We start from the raw sequence: 18,307 nt of genomic DNA on the forward strand, positions 1-18,307 counted from the left end.
TAATCAAGTCTAATTTACAACCTAATTAGAGTCAGATCAAAATCATTTGTAGATTTTTTTATATTTTCGTTTTAGTGAAAGGGTGTAGGTTTTGGGCTATAGGGCCACAAAATCAGTTTCTCTCGGTTTTGTGATGTGAACACGAAAAGTGGAAAGTTAGTTATGGTTTAGGGAAATGATCTAGGAATTGGATTGGTTTATGAAATGTATTGAATGAAAATATGGATTTAGCACTCCAAAGGTTAAATACTCAACCAAACCAATAATAGCGGTGAAAGGTTGTTCATCATTGGGTTTGGTTTTGGGGAGACATTTTAGGTGTCTACACACCCTGGAGTTGGGTGTTTTGATTGAACGATTTTGAAATCATCATTCAAGAAGTAGCAATCGTGGAATATTTTGAATACAGGCTTCTTGATACCTTCTAGAACTAGTGGTTCTAGAAAGTCATAACATGGGTAATCTTCTCCCTCCCTAATGAATTAGCCGTTGAGTGTTTGATTGTAGGATGGGAGTAAAGAGATTATCCCTTTCTTGTTGTTGTCTCTGCGTGCTTTGATTTTATCATCATGAGACTTGAGTTCTTCTTTGGTTGGCTTATATCCCAATCCAAAAGAAAATCTTTTCTTTGGGATAGGAAGTAAAAGAGATTTCTTTATTCCTATTCCCAAAAGCATCCCAAGAAAGTAACTACTCTTGAATAAGATGTTGTTTACTATTGGGGTGGAATATGGATGAAGCTTGAATGGTTCTTCAACGCTTTTCTCCATTTCTAGTCTGAAAATTGCCTCCTCAGCGAATCCCTACATGTCCTGTTCATCATTATCATGGTTTATTTCCAAAAGTGATTGATCATTTATCTCTAATTTAAGAGGAGAAGCATGTATAGTCATAGGAAGACCTTGATAGTTCAACCTAATCATTTGGTGGAGCGAAGATGGTATCGCTCCAAGCTCATGTATCCAAGGACGTCCAAGAAGAAGTTTGAATGTAGGTTTAATGTCCATGACATGGAATTCAACCATCTTTTGTACTGGGCCTATGGTAATTGGTAGCTTAACAGTCCCACACACCGATCTCCTTGAATTATCATAGGCCCTAATACTTTGTGTTGTTGATTGAAAGTCTTTTTCTGGATTAAGGCCTAAATATTTCGCAGTTCGTAATGAGCATACATTTACGGCAGACCCATTGTCAACTAAAGTAAGAGGGATGTTGTATCCCTTGCACCCCATAGTTAGATATAGTGCATTGTTGTGGGTAATGTCTAACTTACAAACAAAGCAGTTAGAGCATTCATAAGAGAATTCCTATGTTCTTTAGAAGTAGTTAGGAGTTCCCAAATGCTAAAATTCGCCTTAATTTGGCGAAGTTGTTTAACCAATGGATCTTCTACCTCAGGTGAAGGTGGTACTGGATTTTGAACTTGATTTTGAGTGGTCGAAGATCCATTTGGTTGCGTTTGATAAACTCGCCCAGAACGAGTTAGATGATCTATCTCGTTTGGGTTAGTTGTAGGACTCGTGAACCAACTTTCTTCTAGAGGCTTTGAATGTGCCTCCATTTCAAGATGCTCCATGAGTTGTGCTTGATGCCATTGTTCATCCAAAAAAAGATTTGATAAATCTTGTGATTTCCCCAAGAAATGATCCTAATCAAGCGCTCCACCTGTTTCATTTTGGAGATAAGGTGGAGGTGGGACGGCGGCATACTTAGAGACATACAAGTCTTGGAAGTCGTCGTCCCATAACTCACACACTTCATTAGTTGCCCCTATGAGTGTTGTAGTTAGAGGGTTCCCTATAGGAGTGATATAATTCAAAGGATTGAATGTGTCACTTCCCATATGATTCTCATCAATGTGAAATGTCCCTAATGGGGATACATTGTTGTTGGGTTTAGGCATGAGAATTCTCCCATCATCTACTAGATCTTGAATTTTGTTCTTTACGACAAAGAAATGTTCAGTATCATGTCCAACACCTCTATGATAAGCACAATAGGCATTGCTATCCCATTGAGAGTTTCTTTTTTAGGATGAGTGGGTGGGCGTTGGTCCTGTTGGTGTAATCTATCCTTTTTCATTTAGTTTTTCTAGCAACTCTTTATAGCTCACAGGAAATTGCGTGAATCTTCTTTCTTTTGTCCATGTTTTTCGAGGGTCATTATATCGCATTGTGCTATTATATTGCATGGAAGTCGCAAATACTTCAATAGAGGATGAAGTGCTATCATTCCCCTTTTTGTAGTTGTTCTTAGGTTGATGATGATGAGGCTTATTTGCCTTTTCTTTATCAAGATCATCTTCAATCCTAGTATCCACAGAATAGACCTTTTGAAAAGTGTCTAAACCAAGGTAACTTAAATGTTTGTTGTACTTTTCATGAAAATTGTCAATGAACTTTTGTACCAACTCGAGTTCAGGTGGCCTTTGGGCAAGGTGGGTCGCCTTTTCTCGCCATCTACCGTAGAGAGCAAGGAAACCTTCATCGTCGCCTTGCTTAAGCATTTAAAGTTCACGCAATGTTGATTTGAACTCTATGTTACTCTCATATTAGGTGATGAAAGCCGAAACTACCTCTTCCCATGATGTTTTGAACTTAGCATCTAGCCCATAGTACCACTCTCTCGCGGCTGGGTCTAGAGATAAAGGGAAAGTCAAAGCATAAAGCTTAGGATCGACTCCTTTTAAAGCCATGGTGCCAGTAAAACTCATTAAATGATTTTTTGGATTATTGGTCACCTTGAATATTGGTAAGTCCGTAGCTACGAACTTTTCTGGTAAAGTGAGTCCTGTAGGAGGAACAAACTTTTCTGCGTCAAAGTACTTGTTCCCCATTGTGGAACGAAGAACAAGCTTCTCCAACGACTTATCTTTTATGGATAGTTCATCCATCCTTTGTTGCAAAGCCAAAGCTTCGACAATTTTCTTTTCAGATTTTTCAAGTTTCTTAATTCTTCTCTCTTCGGCCTCTTGATCCTTTTCCTCTCTCAAGCGAACAATCTCTTCTTGGAGTTGCTCTATGATTGACATCGTTGTTGGACTAGAGTAAGTTGTAGAGGGAAGGTGGTTTGAAAGGGGTGAATTGTTTGATGGTAAACGTAGAATGCGAGCGCCCGGGAGTCTTCGTTCCCAAGCTTGGCAACAGGCCCTAAAGGAAATGCGAAAGGTTAAGGAAATCGATACGCTTGTTTAGAAAAAAGAAGAAAAAAGGAAAAAGACGCAAGATGCATTCGAATGGATAACATCGCCTTTAAACAAATCAATAATAATGATATTGTTTGTACGAGTCAATTGTTCTTAAGGAATCAAAAGGATCTCGTAACCATAGGCGCGCGCAAGCAACCAGATTGCGCGCGGAAGGCGCGCGAATCACTGGCTCTTGCACTGGTCGTGGTTGCGCAACTGCGTGAGTTGCGCGCGCCACCTGCTCGTGCGATTTTTCTTTTTTTTTTCCGAGCAGTTTTTTTTATTGTTTGTGTCTCTTTTTTTTTACGATTTTTTTTTATGCTACCCTTCGAATGCAACTCGAAATTACAAAGGGACAATTTCGTAATTGGGAACCTAAACCAAACTAAAAAAAAAACTATCCTAAACACGTCGTACATAGTCATATAATCACATAAGCATACCATAAGCCAAGATTCACATAATGCCTTTCTAAGGTCGCCAAGTTGGGTGTCCAAAGGTACCATATCTTAAGGAACGATGCACAAATCAATCACTCAACGTGTTGACTCATGACATAGTCCTCCCAACATTTTGTTGGGGATATGGGTGGGAAAATTGTTATTGATATCGGGATAGAAGCCTAGTGTTGGAAACCCCTAGTCAATGAGCCAATCCCCAAAGGTTATAGTGTGCTATGATTATGCATGATGCAATGTTGCTTGCTTGGTTTTTACTTTTGTGAAAAAGGAAGATATTATGCGTTCAAGTCTCTCTCTCTATTAGAGATTATCCAAGTTAATTCTCATTACAACCCATAGGCAACCTAGTGTTGGAAACCTTGGGCCATAACTAAAAATTAATCTTGTAACCTCTAAGTCCCCAGCGGAGTCGCCACTGTAAGGAGGGTGTGCCCATCGTAGGGGATCCTTCTCCTTAAATGTCCATGGCCCTTTAAAAGCCTAGGACTTTACACTTGTTAAGGTGTATTAGGATTTGAATTCCTGACTGTTTGGGGGACCTTAAATTAGAATTGATCCTATCATTACGCTTTTTTGTAACAAACATGTAGGAGTCGCCAATGAGTTTTAGGAAAACTCATAAACCTCATTCATGCCTTTCTCCCAAGTAGAGTTCAAGGAATATTTAGCATGAATCGTAAGTTTACCCTTGCCCAAATTGGTCTACTTGTACCAGAAATGAGTTCGGAAGCGAGGGTACTAAAATAACATTCCCTTTAGGAAAGAATCGTTATCCTAGCCCTAGTGCGGCCTCTACTAGCTCTTCCTTTTTCATAATTTCATCACCAAACAATATATGCAACGTGATAACTTAAAACTAAGTTAGTTGATTTTATTTACACGCGTCAATCATGTAGGAATTACATTGCAAAAGTCATTATTCTTATTTAATCAATATTCGTGAAAAGAACAATAAATAAACAAGATTCGCCTTGACTTAGGTGATCAATCAACAATAAATTATTCAATTCTATTCTTTATTTAACACAAGATACTATGTGGAATTAATTAATTAAAAGTTTGTTTAAAGTGATCAAACAAAACTAATTAATTGATTAAAAGTTATTTAAACAAGAAAAGTAAAGGTGATTGATCTAAGTGCTCGGGAATTTACCACTTCTCCTTGCTAGATCTTTGTTTAGAACACTTATGGACTCCTTATTTGGGAACCTCCACCGTACTAACAAGTATTGAGGGGGGTTAGTGTTTAGGACAAGAGGGTTAAGAGTACACAAGTTTACAAAGTTTGTGCCAGAGTTTCGGGTTAGTTTCTGTCTGTTTAAGCCTCGTATTAAGCCTCTATTTATAGGGAATGGATGCATTTAGGGTTTTGAGTGTTCTGCCGCAGCAGGTGTCGCGCGCATCTTAATGGGTTGCTCGCGACAGCCCAGCGCAAGTGATTTAGATGCACTGCTAAGGGCAGCTCAACTGTATGTCTTGCGCTTGGTATTATGGTAAGATCCGATTTTAAATTTTTATGAAATTCTGAATCTTCCGCAAGCGCATCACTAGACGTTGTGCTGGGTGTCACGCGCAACTGATTAAGTTGCGCGTGCCAGACTAGCGCGACTCATTGAGATGCGCGCGGATTTTTCTGTGACAGCATTTATTTTTAACCTAGACGCCTCTAAATTCGTCAAAATTAGGTTTTAACCTCGGGCTTAAGCCTAATTATGATCGGGCTTAGTTAATTTGGACCTTAATTCATTTTGCTTTGGGTTAGGCTAGTCATTTTGCATTCTTGTGACTTAATTAGTTGTCCATAAGCGTTCTTCACGTTGATCCAACACAAAGATGGTTTTATTTATCGTCATAGCACTTCCTGTCGAGGCAGGAGGCCAAAAGTAGATGTCTACATCATGACACTAACATGATTAATAACAAATCCTCGCATGTCACTAAACAATAAAGATCAAATCTTTATCCCTAACATGATACTAGAAAGCAATAAAGGCATCCTAACATGATAATAGGAATTAATAAAATAATCTAAGCATCATTTATATATAAAAAGAATAATTAAGTAATCAAATTACTTACTTTGATGCCTCGTACCTCTTTCTATCAAAATAATAAACACGTTAGTAATTTAAATAAAAATATTAAATCAAACAATTAAAACAATAAAATTAGATTTAGGACCAAACCCTCAGAACTATCAACCTTTCACGTCGAAGTCTAAGGCAACTTCGAGCTTGGCTAGGTGTGTCTAAGTCTCGTATGGTGTATTTTGAAAAGGGTGTAAAAAGGCTTAGAAAGAGAGAGAATGAATAAACTTCTAGCTTTTAGAGAGAAAAGAAAATAGATGAAAATTGATGATTGTTGGTGAATTAAAACGGAGAAAAACATTCCCATTTATAGAGAAAAACGACCGAAAACGATTAGAAAAGAGTCAGAATTTGACTCGGAGTAAAACTAGTTTTGTCACAACGCGACAGAGATGTGAACATGAATAATTTGCATGACCTAATCAACGGTTTGAAGGAAGGCTACAAAACAAGTAAAGTAAGTGCAAATATGTTTGTTTATAATACTATATAATTTGAGTGTTGAATTTAAACTGATATTTGTGTGTAATGCAGTTAATGGGGGTGATCGACAAGGAAAAAGCACAAATTATTGGAAAGGCTCCGCCACCATTTTAAGAGATAGTCGAGAAGGGATTCAGCTTAATTCAGGATAGGATTGATAGATGGGGTTCAGCCACGAATCAAATGTGGAGGTTGTTGGGGAATTTTTTAACAGAGTTCCCGTCGACAACCAGCGAAGAAACGGTTGATAAACCGAGGAGGAAAAAGAAAAGTAGGGGGAAAGGAAAAATTGCAGAAAAGGAAGATGTTAGTGATTATGAAGATGAGGGTGATACTGGTGCGGGTAATTTTACAGATGATGATAAAAGTGAGGAAGAAAAAAAACCAAAAAAAAGTGGCAATGGGAAGGTCAGTAAGGAGGCAGTTGAAGAAAGTGAAGAAGATGAGGCTGAAAAAATGAAGACTGTGTTGAAGGGAAGGAAGAAGAAAAATGTTAAGGAAGCTCAAGAAAAGTGACTGAAAAAAAAAGGAAAGGTGAGAAAGAGAGCACTTTATGAAGACAGTGGAGTTGAAGAAGAACAAAGAAAGAAAAAATTGAAGAGTGTGAAGGAGAAATACACTGGGGGAAACTGAGGAAAACTCTTCAAAGAAAAAAAAATTCAATACAAAGCTGAGGACAAAGGACTTGAGAAAGTTGAAGACGTTGTGGCTGGTGGAGAAGTAGATGGCGCTGAGGACAGTGCAATCGAGAAAGGTCACGAAATTGTGGAAGGTGAAGATTCATCGATGGTTAAACCACCCGAATGAGTTCCACATGCTGTTACAAATAAGCCTATTGAGAAGACAGACACCAATAAAGAAGATAAAAATCTGGTGGAAGGTGGCAATGGCTCTACAAAACCTTCTGATGCTGCTGATCAATGAACATGTTGGTGTACCTCTATTTTTATGTTTGGATTTATCATATTAGAATTATGGTCATTACATATTATCTTTTGGCTGGTGTGTATTGTATGGACAATTTGTTTATTTATTTCTTTTTTTTATAGTCTTCTAAAATTAATATGGACAAGTTAGTATCTACAACATTATGTAATTCTAGATGTATGTTGTGTATATATGTATGAAGGTGTTAAATGCTTTAATCTTTTGTTTAATTAATGATTTGGCCAAAATAATTTTTTCAAATATGTTTTTTTATTTAACTTTTCCAAATGATGAGCAAATTAGTTTTAAAAACTTCTTTTTACAGCATATCTTATTTATTGTTTATAATTGTAAAAGGACATTACCTATTAACAATTTATACCTTCTGTTGTGAACTTGCATTTTTTTTTTTGAAAGAATATTTTATCGTATATTTTCTCTTTTGTAATGCCTAAAATTAAATTAGGACATTTCCAATACATGAACATTGAATTTTTTCTTTAAAGTTAGTTATTATATAGATATTATTTTAAATATAAACTTGTTTTTAAATTAGAAAAAGTCAAGATTCATAATAGAAAATACCTTATGTATTGCGTATAATTGCAACATGACATTACCTATTAACAATTTATTCTTTCTGCTATGAACTTGTATTTTTTTATTGTAAATGATATTTTATCCTATATTTTCTCTAATGTAATGCCTAAAATTAAAGTAAGACATTTCCAATACACGAACATTGAATTTTTTCTTTAACGTTAGTTACTAATTAATATATAGATATTCTTTTAAATATAAACTTGTTTTTTAACTTAGAAAAAGTCATTATTCATAATAGAAAATATCTTATGTATTGCGTATTATTGCAACAGGACATTACCTTTTAAATGTATAAACTACACTTTCATTAGATTATCAGTTCACTACCCATAAGTAATTACTACAGTATCTACTTTGTTGATTTATGTGTATTTTTTTTATTATTATTGATTTGTCCATTGATTAAATAGGGCATAGCATATTCAAAATAAATGTTACAATATGAATGTGAGTAAAGACTTGAGTCATGATTGAATAACTTGTCAAAAATAAATGTTATAATATGAATTTGAGTAAAATCTTGAAAACATAATCTAAGACTGAATAGTGTCAGCTATAACATTCAGACGGAATTAGCACCAAGCAACCTCTCGATGTTACTTTCAATATTATGCTTGCTAAGAAGAAGCCTTGCCAAGTACTTTAATCGTTCAACACGCATAAAAGTTGTCTGGTCAATTACACAAATAAATAGGGAGTTATAAATTTTGCGATAACAGAAAATGATAAGTTTAACAAGTAATAAAATTTCATCCATACCGTGTAGGTAATGTCCTTCATGGCCCTAATATCACCACACTCGATGTATTTCAAGACATACATTCCACAATCATGACGGAATAACAAAAAGTAGTTAAATTAGCTAAAGATTGGATTAATGAAAACATTTAGGTAAATGGAATGATGTTAGATGTACTCATTTGGTTGTTTATGAACATCTAAAACTTCAAATACAATACTTTTGGAGTCTTGGAAAAATCGACCCGAGGGATTTCTCCGCATTGTAATGCCAGCAAAGTTTATCTAATATTAAATTCAGAAACACAATCGATTTCGGAAAGGTATCTGGTATCTTCTGTCAGTGATAGTTACCATATTCATAAACTATAGAGTCAAATAGTTACCATATCCATAGCAAGAAGGTATCGGCTGTCAGTGATCTTTAGCAAATCAACGATTTATACCTTTCTAATAGAGACATGATATACCATTAGGAACCAATTATTTGAAGAAGATTCTCTAATGGATATAAATATCTGATGAAAAAACACATTTGTGACACACATATCATCAAAGACATATTAAAATTTTTAGTTGGACAAAACTTAGCTTGCATATCTCAAATATCTCAAACCTGTTCAATCTTGGTGAGATCCCCACACTATATAAAAACTTCTTAAATTTTTTAACAGTAACCGAGAATGGATGGAGTTATGTAATGCGAGCATCGTGGATCTGACTTTAGTACTAATGTCTACAAGCAACATATATAATCTGAATTCATATCAACAATGAAAAATAAACACTATATACCGAAAATGTCCTACTTAAATTTTAGGCAATACCTGGAATGCTGCCGGCAATATGATCATAGTTGTGTCAATTTAACCCCAATAGTATATCATACAGATAGCATGCAATTAAAAATAAATAAATTTCATGTTCCCCAAAACAAATTCGATGAGGAATTTTTAATAGTAGTATACCTGATTACTTAACCACATATTTGGATACAAACACCAAGATTCACGCGCAGTCAACCTGATAATTGATTGATTTTTTGCATAATAGAATTCATCAGAATCTTCTTCTTTGTGAACCTGTATACATATATGTTTCCACGACTACAAAAACACCCTACGGAGTCGTCCTTTTAGAGTCGCCTCAAATTAATATGTGACGTGTAAGGTTTTAGAGTCGCCTCTTACAAAACATGTGACACATAAAAGGTATCTAAAAATAAATTGAAAGTCATAAACATCACCTACACTATAATAGGCGACACGTAAACTATATGTGTCCCGTCTTTCATCATGTGTGACTCATAAAGTATTACTTTATGAGTCGCCTATAGTCATGTACTATTATAGGTGTCACCTTTGCCAAGTTTTTATTGACAGAAAGAAAAACCCTAGAAACCTCATTCATTCCTTTATTTTTTTGTTCCTCTCTCATCGCCTCCCTTATTCATTCCCTTAGTCTTTTTGTTCCTTTCTCTCTTCGCCTCTTACCTTACTCCTCTATACTCTTTCCTCACAATCTCATCCCCTTGAAAACTCACCGACAACGACAACTCCTAGTCCTTTCTCCGTTGTCAGATATGTCATATTCGATCTCTCATTTTTTTTTTACCTCCAAAGTGACGGCGAAGTCGTCTTCATGGTTGTGACCACCTTCTCCTCCGCCGTCTACTCCAAGTCCCTTCTATCCCTCAACGATGACCAACCCAGATGCGCATCTCACTGGTCTTCTCGCTATTGAGGTTAGGGTTTCCATCCACACAAGAATTAACTGGGTTTTTTTCATTATAAAAAGTTAGGGGTTCATCTAATAGTCGATATTTTGGCTGGATTTTGATAATATTTAATTTGATAATTAAAGCGTTGATTCTGGTTTTTTATTATGGAATTTTTGTGGCTATGCTTTGATTTTATATTTATTTGACCAATTATTGTTTGATTGTGTGGCTTTGTCAGTGATTTAATGTGTACATGAATTTATATATGTTTGTTGGTTATGGTTGAAATGTGAAGCTACTTACAAATTTTGTTTTGCTTAAGTCAAAGATGAGGATAAATAATTTGGGTTTGTTGATTTGTGATGGAATTGATAATGAGGAAGCCTTTATCTATTCATTTTGAAGTTTTTCCATTCCAATATTTGCTCTTATTATTTTCTTCATTCATATTTGTGTTATATATTGCTCCTTTTTTTTCTGCAAACCGAACTAGAACATTACACAATTGGCCTCACATTGCTTCCCAATGTAGTCACTATATGCAATTATCTCTCACTATCTTTGTTAGTATAATGTCATTCAGTTTGTTTGTAGATTGGTGATGGAGAATAATGCCAGAACTTTTTTAACTTCATAAATATAGATAAAGTGACAAACACTTCATCTAGAAGATTATGCTCTCTACGGTCTCTGTATGGGAAAAGGCTGCTTAATTTTTTTAATTATCTTAGCCTATGTGGCATGATAACTACAATGTTTTGTGGCTTCTAACTAGTGATAGGCCTTTTCATGGTACATTACTATTGTCATATACAATGTAGAGAATATGAGTCTTAATTTTGTATGGTGATAGTTGTGCTCTTAAATTCCTCCATAAAGATGAAAACGCATGGCTTTTTACCTTAAAGTGATTGTTGTTATTGATCCTTAAATGGTAAGATTGGATATATACTAATTTGACTTCTTTCTAAGATGCTTAATGTTTCTCTTTAAAGGTTAAGGATGTTATTTTGAAATTCAATGAGATGCATGGAAAAATGGATCTTGCACTTTTGCCTGGATCATATGAGAATCTCATTAAATATTGTCTTGACTCCACTAAGATACACACAAACCATAGAGTACTGAGATGGTTCTTCTTATAGTATCTTTGTTCTGTTGCAATTGTATACTTTAAACATTTCATAATCTCTTGTTTATCTCCATTTGAGCATTGTATTATAAAATTAGCTTGTCTGATTTCCTCCCTTTCTTCCATGAAAAATAATTATAGGTCCATTTGGCTTTGGATTTAGTTGATGAGATGTGTGAAGCACTTTTATCTTTATCCACGGGAGCATTCAATGCCATATATCATGCTTGTGAGGAGAGCTGTGAATTTATATTGGTATGCTTTCTTTCAAGCTGTAGTTTTTATGCCAGCTATGGTAATTTCATTTAATTCATTGCTAAGTTTATGTGAAGTAATGTAATGGTTGGATCTGGTAATGATATTATTATAGTACATAGAGGTTTCATTTGCTGTTCTTTACAATTTGATAATGCATATACCGTGTTGAAGGATGTGGGAAAGATTAAGAACGTTTTTTCACCAAGTATGTACAATGCTATATTGGCTGGTTATTACAGAGAGGTGAATTTTACAGTCTTTGGTCCCCCCCTCCCCATTTAATTTTAGGTTAAGTTATACTAAGTTCCTTCCTCTACTACTTGAATTTGTGATTATTCTTATATAATTCTCAATCTAAAATCAAAATGTCAGTTATTTCATGTCATTTGATATAATTTGATAATGTACATAATTGATGCTTAGCTCTTTAGTTTACTCGCACCATATTCTATATACTCCGTACTAATTATTTCATTTTGGGTCCTCAATGACCTTTGAGATAAAGAATTGATTATCTTCTATATTTAAAAATTTTAAATTTAATTTTCTTTGCCAAGAATCTGACTTTGATTAATAACTCCATTAATTTATTTTTGGACATGACTCATTTTAATTCTTCTCTAGCAATATTAATTAAGATTTAAGAATAATGTGCTACTGAATGTTGTGCATGCTAGTATTACATAGGATTGAACCTTATTGGAATTTTGTGGCCGTTTGGTTGTTTCTTTGTTGAGCTTGGAGCTTATTGTCACTTGTCTTTGTTATTCTAGGATGTCTATGTCTATGTTGATACTTCTAATGTTAGTTTTATAGAATTTTTGTCATAGAAGTTTTCAAAATCCTATTAGCTCAAATGGTACAGCAATGTGCTATTGTACATAGATGTAGGTTCAAGTCCTACATAGGTTGTAATTATAGTAGCAAGTGTGAATTTAATGTGGAAAAGGGGAAAAATTTGTATTTTGGGCATCGCTATAAAGAATTATACTTTTCATGAAATAACTTTACGCGTCGCTTCATAAAAACCAGAGGACTCATAAAATACACCTACCGCGTCGCCTATAATGAAAAAGGCGACTTATGAATCAACCTAACGCGTCACATGTAATGAAAAAGGCGACTTATAAACCAACCTAACGCGTCACTTGTAATGAAAAAGGCGACTCATAAACCAACCTAACGTGTCACCTGTAATGAAAAAGGTGACTCATAAACTAACCTAAAGCATCACGTTATAGGCGATGCGTAGAGGGGTACCTATTGTGTCGGTGCCTATAGTGTCGCCCTTAAAGCGATGTGTAAGATGGTTTAGAGGCGACACGATAGGGGCTTTTTGTAGTAGTGTTCTCCAAGGATGATAGTTGTGATACATAATTAAGAAATAATGGTTGTTGTGAATACTCTTCTAGAAATTGAAACACATCCCCATTATCATCACCACTATGTACTTCAATTGCAGTTCTTTGTCCCTGAGAATGATGCAAAAGACTTCAAAACACATACAACTATACATTGCATATAGGTAATATCCAATTTAGTGTTTATGTCTTTGCCAAATAAAATCATCAAAGTAACAACATATCACCTCTTTAGTGATTGCATCAGACGTGCATTTCTTAAGCCTCCTTGATTTTGATGATGGCCTACAGATGTTATTTTTAAACGTTGTTACTCGAACAACACATTGAGCAAATAAGTTTGGTTGTCCTTCTCGGCCGAGCATGTTATTGCTTTTGATTGAACAGGTTGTTGTAGTACATTGTTAGATTAAAAAGTGTTGTGATATTAGTAACAATTGATTATGTAATTACAAGTAACATTATTAGTGAATACCTTTTAATAAGTATTACTATATATTATTGTATTTAATAGATTTGTAGTCAATACGCAAATTTAGTTGCGCGTAAATATTGATGTAAATTACCTGTGCACCTTTTGCTTTTGCATTGCTTTTCTTCTCCTTTTTTGGCTTTGATGATGATGATGATGATACATGTGTCAGTAAATGGGGAGCAAAAGTTTATACACAGTAATCTTTAAAGTTTATAAATGTAATAACCAACATTAGTTTGCAAGATTACATCTTAACCTTTTCCGAAATCACAGTGCTATCGACAATTTGACTCAATTGTCTTTGCCTTGGCCTCCTAAGCGGTATCTTCTCCAAGTTTGATTCTGATTCACCTTTATCAGTCGTTGTTATTGCTTTTGACTTTGGAGTTTTCACTTTGATGTCAGGGCTTTTCACTTTCTCTGTTATTTTTTTGTCCTTCACTATTTCTTCATCCTCAATAACGTCCTTGAGTGTTTCTAGACCAGGGGGAAATTGAGGCTCAGTGAAACAGATATTTCTAATGTCGAATTAGTCAACATCGAGGCCTACAAAGTGTTTTTCTTCTACTTCGCCTTCGTCGCCGGTGTCATTCACATCTAGCTTCCATTTAGTGGTTGAGACACGTGAGCTAACTATCAACTCACTATCAGAGCTTTAAAAAGGAGAATAAGAACGATTTTAATGTGGAGTTTTACCGACGGTATGGCCTTCTTTGTCACTCTTACAATCAGTTGATTCTGGAACCTTTGATATACTCTGTGATATACTAGCAACTTCGGCAACGAGTTTATCCAATGTTAACTCAATTTTTGACAATTTGCTATGAATATCTTTCTCCATTGCATTACTTTTCTACAATGAAAAAGAATAGAGCATGAGTGATTTGAAGATGGGATTTGACCATTCTATATGAATTAAATTGTTTACAACATAAACCCAATATCTAATTTAAATACATTAATAAAGAATTGCATAGTTATAACAAAATTGTATAGTTTGTTCAAAAAATTACAACCTAAACCCTATATAGATGAAATTAATGTTCAAAATTACTTCATTCAAAAAATTAAAAAGTTTTACATAAATCCAATAACAAATTCGTAAATAAAAAATTGTGAACAAAATTCAAATCAATTTCGAAAATACTTACTTTTGCTTTCTTAACCATGATTTGAGTTCCAAAGGTAATTGTGCAAGTACTGAAACAAATTCGGTTGAATAGTGTGCGAGAATGATTCAATGAAAAAACCTAACGATGATGTTTAAAAAGATTCTTAAAATTTGAAAATAATTTCTTTTCAAAAATTAAAAGATAATACATTAGGAAAAGATATTGATGAGATCCCCTCATATCATAAATATTTCATAATATTTAAGTAAAATTTCTTAAGTTGAAATATATTGAGATCATAATCTTTAATTCAAATATTTATGTCAGATTCATTTAGATATTTGTCTAGGTTTAGCATAAAATAACTAGCATTCAAAGTACATTCTATTCTAATAATTAGTAATGTCCAGAATAACATATGGTCATAACCAATAATGTATAGAGATGTTTCATATAGGTAATGTCCAATATGTATTTGTGTTAATTACATATACACAAACAAATTTAAATTAACATAAGCGTTTTTTTGGATTAAACAATTTGTGCAAAAAAATTGTATCGGTTTTTCTTAGAATTTCCTGGCGAATCCAGGTTCTTACAAAACTTAAAAAATTTGATTTCGGTTGCATAAAATCGGCGATTTCGCATCAATTGATGGACTTTATACAATAAAAACTAATTATTCAAGGATTTTTCACCAATCCCATTTGTGCTAAAACTCGAAATTCGAATAACTTGAATAATCGAACATGATGTTTGGATCTGGCCCTATTTTTTATGTCCATCGATGCAAAAGTACCCCTGAAATTCAAAGATTATTAACAGGAGATTAAATTCATCCATAGAAAATGAATAAGCATGAAGAAGACAAAGACCAATGAAGAACAATTTTGATATATTATTTTTAAAATTTAATTTAATTTTTCGATTTAATTAAAGATGATTTTTGTTAAATAATTTCGAAAATAAAAAATAGAATTTCGAAAAAGCGTAATATAATTTTCAGAAAACAGAAAAGAAACAAAAATTGAAAAATACTCCATAAGAAAAAAAGTTTGACCAACATTTTTAAGAAAGGACATTTTAGCCAATCAAATTAAAGCATATGTATGGTCATGATTGAAGATGACCATAGTAGAATTCCCCGCTTGTAATTTATAAACTTTTTTATACAAACATAAGTATAATCGCCAATCAAATCACCTACTAGAACATTTGGTGCGGAATCCCCTAATAATGGCCTTATCCATAAAAAAATAGAAGTAATATCTATCACTCATTACAATTATTTTTTTATTTTTTATTTTTTTATTTTTTCTGAAAAAATCTCTCACTCGCTCATTATAATGAAAGTCATGAACAAGTCAAAAATTTCAGTCGCATATTACGACTGTCCAAAGTCAAATGTCAACATTTTGAACATATTAAAATAATATCGGATAAACCCATTTTTGTAGATGATCTCTATATAAACCCATTTTTGTAGTGTCTAATTCATCAGTCACAACTCATCACATACTCAAAAACTCAACAAGTGAAATGTCTTCTCTAGGACAAATTTTTGCCATGCTCGTGGCAATTGCTTGTATGTCATGCACAATGACTACCGCTCAAAATTGTGGGTGTGCTTCCGGCCTTTGCTGTAGCAAATATGGTTATTGTGGCACCACCGCAGCCTATTGTGGCGACGGTTGCAAACAAGGCCCTTGTTACTCTTCAACCCCTACTACCCCATCAGGTGGTGGTGGTGGTGCTTCGGTACAAAGTTTGGTGACAAACGCGTTTTTTAATGGGATTCTTAACCAAGCAGGCTCTGGCTGTGCTGGTAAGAGCTTCTACACCAGATCTGCTTTCTTGAATGCTCTCGGAAACTATCCTCAGTTTGGCAAAGGTGGATCCTCAGATGATACTAAGCGTGAAGTCGCCGCCTTCTTTGCTCATGTCACCCATGAAACTGGACGTAAGTGTTTATTAGAAACTTGTTCTTCATACTTAACTGTACTTCATATTTAGCATTTGAACATCTTATGATCATAATATCATCCTCTAATTCATGGCAGAGCAACTTTGTTTTTTAATGTATGATAAGATGTTATAAAAACGTACGTATTTCTATTATATAAACCAAGGGGTGAGATAGTGGTGTCCACCTAAAAGTGCCGTGAACTTTATTTATAGTTTTAAAATTGTTGGTGTTTTTAAATTTCTTTTTAAAATGTAAAGCATGCATCGCGTGCATATAGATCTAGTACGAACTCTATAAATAAACGAGTAATAAAACTTTGTTTTATATTGTAGATTTTTGCTACATAGAGGAGATTGCGAAATCAACCTATTGTCAATCAAGTGCACAATGGCCATGCAACCCAAACAAGCAATACTACGGCAGAGGACCAATTCAGATCACATGGAACTACAACTACGGAGCTGCAGGTAAAAGCATTGGATTCGACGGTATCAATGCACCAGAAACAGTTGCAAACAATCCAGTAATTGCCTTCAAAACAGCCTTCTGGTTTTGGATGAACAATGTCCACTCTAGGATCGTATCCGGCCAAGGGTTTGGATCCACCATTCGAGCTGTCAATGGCGGAGAATGTGGTGGTGGAAACACACCTGCTGTCAATGCTCGTGTTGGTTACTATACTCAGTACTGTAAGCAGCTTGGTGTTTCGCCTGGAAATAACCTTTCTTGCTAAGCTACTCGATCACAAGCCGAAAAACAAAACGAATAACAATATGAACTCTATCTTCACTAAGCCATTGAAGTAGAATAATTTAGTACACCTTCAGTAAGGGTTGTAGTTGGCCATGCTAGGCTGCTTTTATTTGTAACTTCACTATAATATTTTGGTTAAGAAATAAGAATGCAATAACATACTTCTACTACTTTTGTCATATACTACTCTCTCGGTTTTAGTAATTGTCTGCTTTCCATTTTTGGAAGGTTTGTCTTCTTTATTCATTTGAGGAAAATGACATTAAAGGATGCACATGAGAAGTTATCAACAGTGAAGATATTTAAATCAAATAATATTACTTTTGATCCATCGATGTGTGATTTGGTTATACATTCTTAAATTAATTCATAAAATTGTACTCCGTGTGTACAATCCAACATTCTCAATACATCCATTATTGATCGCAGTATAAAATATAAATTTATGCAACTTAAAGAGCAATTATATAATTGGTTTGTACACCAGTGTATACAATGACAGCTCGCAATTCAAGGTAAAGGCTAAATTCATATAATATATTGGCTAACCCATGAACTTAAACTCTAAAAGTCATAAGATCGATCTAAAAAAATGATCAACATAAACCTAAAAATTCTTTTTTTTTTTTCAATAATTAAAAGAACATGGGGTCATACTAACAATTATACATTAAATGAACAAAATACGTAGAAGTTAATTATTCAAAAGCAAATAATATATGTAAGTTAAATTATGTTGATCGGTATACCGTGATCAGCACGACATCACTCTACACTCGATTACATCAGCTAATTTGTACCTTATGAACAATTGCACTGATATATTTCAATCTGCTAATTGATTAATCATAATTTATAAACACTTCTTCTAGACAAATATGCAAGTAACAAACCTTAAAGATAGAACGAAAACTAAACAACTATATTAGGAGAGAGTTGGAGACCCCTACCAATAAACAATTGTTTTGATAGATGCTTGTGAAATTATAAATTTTTTTCTATTGTGAAAGTGAAAATCCAAGACCTATGCTTAAGAAAAGG

General features: G+C 34.2%; 1 protein-coding gene and 1 long non-coding RNA gene across 2 annotated transcripts; both read left to right on the forward strand.

Moving 5' to 3' along the window:
* The first annotated feature begins 9,854 nt into the window (after positions 1–9,854).
* On the forward strand, positions 9,855–14,106 carry LOC145580087 (uncharacterized). The gene is made up of 3 exons (XR_014099276.1): positions 9,855–10,233; positions 11,483–11,596; positions 13,917–14,106. It is a non-coding gene; the product is annotated as an uncharacterized LOC145580087 (long non-coding RNA).
* Positions 14,107–16,031: 1,925 nt separating this feature from the next.
* On the forward strand, positions 16,032–17,445 carry LOC145580086 (endochitinase EP3-like). Its single transcript, XM_081637428.1, has 2 exons — positions 16,032–16,507; positions 16,846–17,445. The coding sequence occupies exons 1-2, from the start codon at positions 16,087–16,089 to the stop codon at positions 17,244–17,246; spliced, it is 822 nt and encodes a 273-aa protein (XP_081493554.1). The 5' UTR covers positions 16,032–16,086; the 3' UTR covers positions 17,247–17,445.
* Positions 17,446–18,307: the final 862 nt, after the last annotated feature.

The sequence above is a fragment of the Chenopodium album genome, chromosome 14, assembly GCF_948465745.1.
Source record: "Chenopodium album chromosome 14, dcCheAlbu1.1, whole genome shotgun sequence".
NCBI classification, from domain to species: Eukaryota; Viridiplantae; Streptophyta; class Magnoliopsida; order Caryophyllales; family Amaranthaceae; genus Chenopodium; species Chenopodium album.

Excerpts from the sequence above, each read along its gene's own strand:
- LOC145580086 (XM_081637428.1), top strand. The coding sequence starts at position 16,087 with ATGTCTTCTCTAGGACAAATTTTTGCCATGCTCGTGGCAATTGCTTGT. Across the intron at positions 16,508-16,845 it reads TGTCACCCATGAAACTGGAC|ATTTTTGCTACATAGAGGAG; the intron begins GTAAGTGTTTAT and ends TTTATATTGTAG.